The sequence below is a fragment of the Pteropus alecto genome, unplaced genomic scaffold, assembly GCF_000325575.1.
Source record: "Pteropus alecto unplaced genomic scaffold, ASM32557v1 scaffold223, whole genome shotgun sequence".
NCBI lineage: Eukaryota > Metazoa > Chordata > Mammalia > Chiroptera > Pteropodidae > Pteropus > Pteropus alecto.
The window spans coordinates 1182291-1185380 of record NW_006434441.1 but is presented as its reverse complement, the minus strand read 5'-3'; the positions used below and the strand labels follow the sequence as shown (position 1 = coordinate 1185380).

General features: G+C 56.4%; 1 protein-coding gene across 1 annotated transcript in view; it reads left to right on the top strand.

The window, feature by feature from the left end:
- Positions 1-2743, top strand: part of LOC102883976 (tyrosine-protein kinase ZAP-70) — a 22268-nt gene extending 19525 nt beyond the window's left edge. Inside the window, exons 11-14 of the mRNA XM_006909421.3 lie at positions 392-584; positions 676-816; positions 907-1019; positions 2237-2743. Of these exons, the coding sequence (XP_006909483.1) occupies positions 392-584; positions 676-816; positions 907-1019; positions 2237-2360 (571 nt within the window). The 3' untranslated portion in view covers positions 2361-2743. The remainder of the gene's footprint in view (positions 1-391; positions 585-675; positions 817-906; positions 1020-2236) is intronic.
- Positions 2744-3090: the final 347 nt, after the last annotated feature.

Here is a 3090-nt window from a genome sequence, read left to right as displayed (position 1 = left end):
GCGGCATGCGTGCGTGCGTGCGTGTGCGTGTGCGTGTGCGTGTGCATGTGTGTGTGTGTGCGTGTGTGTGTGTGTAACAATCTGGAGCTTAGCTTTGGCCTTATTATCTTTGAGGTGCCCGTGACACCCTCCTCAGGGCACATGGAGGATGCAGGCAAATGTACAAATTTGGGAATTGGAGCACGTGGGTGGAATTTAAAGCCTTGAGACCACACGAGGGCAGAGGCTTTGCCTGTGTGTTCACTGCAGTGTCCACAGCCTTGTGCCTGGCACACAGCAGTTGCTTCATAAGTATGAACACTTGCCCGGCTGGTTCAGAGATGTGGGCTTGGCCTCCTTGGGAATGTGGGCTGTCCCCTCCCCATTGACCCTGCTTTCCCCTGCATCCCAGGGAGGAGATCCCTGTCAGCAATGTGGTGGAGCTGCTGCACCAGGTGTCCATGGGGATGAAGTACCTGGAAGAGAAGAACTTTGTGCACCGAGACTTGGCGGCCCGCAATGTCCTTCTGGTCAACCGGCACTACGCCAAGATCAGTGACTTTGGCCTCTCAAAGGCCCTGGGTGCCGATGACAGCTACTACACTGTGAGTCCCCACCCCTTTGGTGCCCAAGTGGATGGGACAGGTGGGTGGGGGGTCCCCAAGCTCCGCCCTGGCAGCATCTCCTCCTCCCCAGGCCCGCTCGGCTGGAAAGTGGCCACTCAAGTGGTATGCGCCCGAGTGCATCAACTTCCGCAAGTTCTCCAGCCGCAGCGACGTCTGGAGCTATGGGGTCACCATGTGGGAGGCCTTCTCTTACGGCCAGAAGCCATACAAGGCAGGCATGGGCAGAGGTGGTGGGCTGCTAGGTGGGAGGGGGTGAGGAGCCCTGGTCACTGACGTGTGCATGTGGCTCTCGCTTGAGCAGAAGATGAAGGGCCCCGAGGTCAATTCCTTCATCGAGAAGGGTAAGCGGATGGAGTGCCCGCCAGAGTGTCCTCCTGAAATGTACGCACTCATGAGCGACTGCTGGACATACAGGTGAGTACCTGTGGGCGGGGGGCGTGGCCGTGAGGACAGCTGGGTGGGGAGGTCTCAGCTGACCCCCTGGTGTCGTCCCGCCTAGAGATGCTCACCAGTTCCCAGCATTGCCAACACTTAGCACCATTAGTCTCCCTGCGTCTGTGCTCGACTCTCTGACACACTGACCCTCCAGTGGCCACAGCCCCCTGTGGACACCCAGTGCTCCAGCATCTAAAACTCAGTGCCCCACAGCCAGCACTCAGCAGCACATCAGTCCTGCAATGCTCAACCAAGATAGTATGCTGTTACCCCAAAAAGGCTACTGACCCTCAGGTGTGGGATAATACTCCAGTATCTACTTCCTCAGTCCCTGGACATTTACCCAGACAGACCAAAACCAAAGCACACAAACCCTCAATATATTCAAAACCTCACCTCTGGGTGAAGTCTAACACTCAAACACACCAACTCCTGCCACCATCAATATCCCAACTTCCCATCAGACGACATCCAACGCACACCCAAATAAGCTGTCACCCTACACTGACTATGCGGTGTGTGCATGAGGCAACATTTGTTGCCTTTTCTTCCCCCACACCCTCAATTCCACTGCCAACACCTAAGACACCGACAGACACCCAGACACACAAGCAATCCAATAAGTAGATACTCTATTTATGATAAATAATAAGTGGTCCTATTCTAACATGCCCTAACCTGCCCCCATCAGGAAACACCCAGTACACCAACACCCCAGCATCCAAAGAGGCCTAGCATTGGATACCCCAACATAACTCATGGGTATTCCACACATAGCACCATTCATACCCCAGCTCTCCACCAGCCAGGCCACCTTCAGCATCCTGCTGCTCCATCACAGGCAGCAAACTTGTGCCCTTGTAAGCCTGCACCTAGCACCCAGATGCCCTGGCCTCGGGCACCTCACATGCTCTGTGCTTCGGCATTCAACAGCCTAGCTCCCCACGGTCAACATTGTCATTCTAACACTCAGTGGCTTCAGTTCCCCAAGTTGTTATTCCTTAACACCCACCATCCTGCCTGCCAGTGGCTCTTTTGTTAGGCACCCCTGAATCTGGTTCTCACACCCTAGAGACTGCTCCATTAGCCAGTGCTCCACTGCCTTGACGATTTTCTCAGCCCCTTGTGTGTCCATTGTCAGCTGAAGCTGGGTTCTGGCCGTGTGGTCAGTGGACTGGACCTGTCCCCCCCAACAGGTGGGAGGACCGTCCAGACTTCCTGACGGTGGAGCAGCGCATGCGGACCTACTACTACAGCTTGGCGAGCAAGGCTGAGGCCCCCCCAGACTGCGAGAAGGGGGCTGAGGCTGCTTGTGCCTGAGCGCCAGCCTCCTGGGGCCACAGCGCTGGTGCCCCAGCCTTTCTCTGTGCCCTTGGCCCCATCCCAGGAGCTCCAGCGTGGCTGGGCCAGCTCAGCTCCTGTTGCCCAGCAACTGGGCTGCGGGAGGACCAGCTGAGGCCTCAGGCCCGCACTGCTCTAGCGTTGCCTACCTGGTCACCTGTCCTCTCTGGCTGGGGAGTTGGGAAGCCCCAGGGAGGGGGGACATGTAGCCTGGTCTTTGGCTGGTATCTACTGGGGGCCTCTGAGCTGAGGGGTGTTGCTTATAAAAAAGACCCCTCCTTCCTCTGGGCCCTGAAGGGGAAGACGGGGAGACCTCAGGTGGCAAGACCTCAGTCATTGGAATAAACTCAGCTTCTCTCTTGTTTGAGATTCTCATCTTTTTTGGGTGAGGGTGGGACCAGCAAAGAGGTTGATAAGTGTCTGGAAACGGCTTTCCTCGTGGGGCTGGTTTTCCCACTTCTCTGGCCTAGGGACATCTCCATGCAAGTGAGGGGCTGTGGCCGAAAGAGAAACTGAAGCAGGAGAGTATGGGGGGCCCAGGGGATGTATGTGCAGTTGGGCCTCAACTCCCTGACCTTTGTGAATTGCATGGTGGCATCACTTAGGGAGACTAACAAAGACTGATGCCGCCCGCCCCAACACCCCTGTATGGGTGTGTTTTAAAGTGTCTTCAGGTGATTCTACCACCCAGTACCCTGCTCAGCTGCCC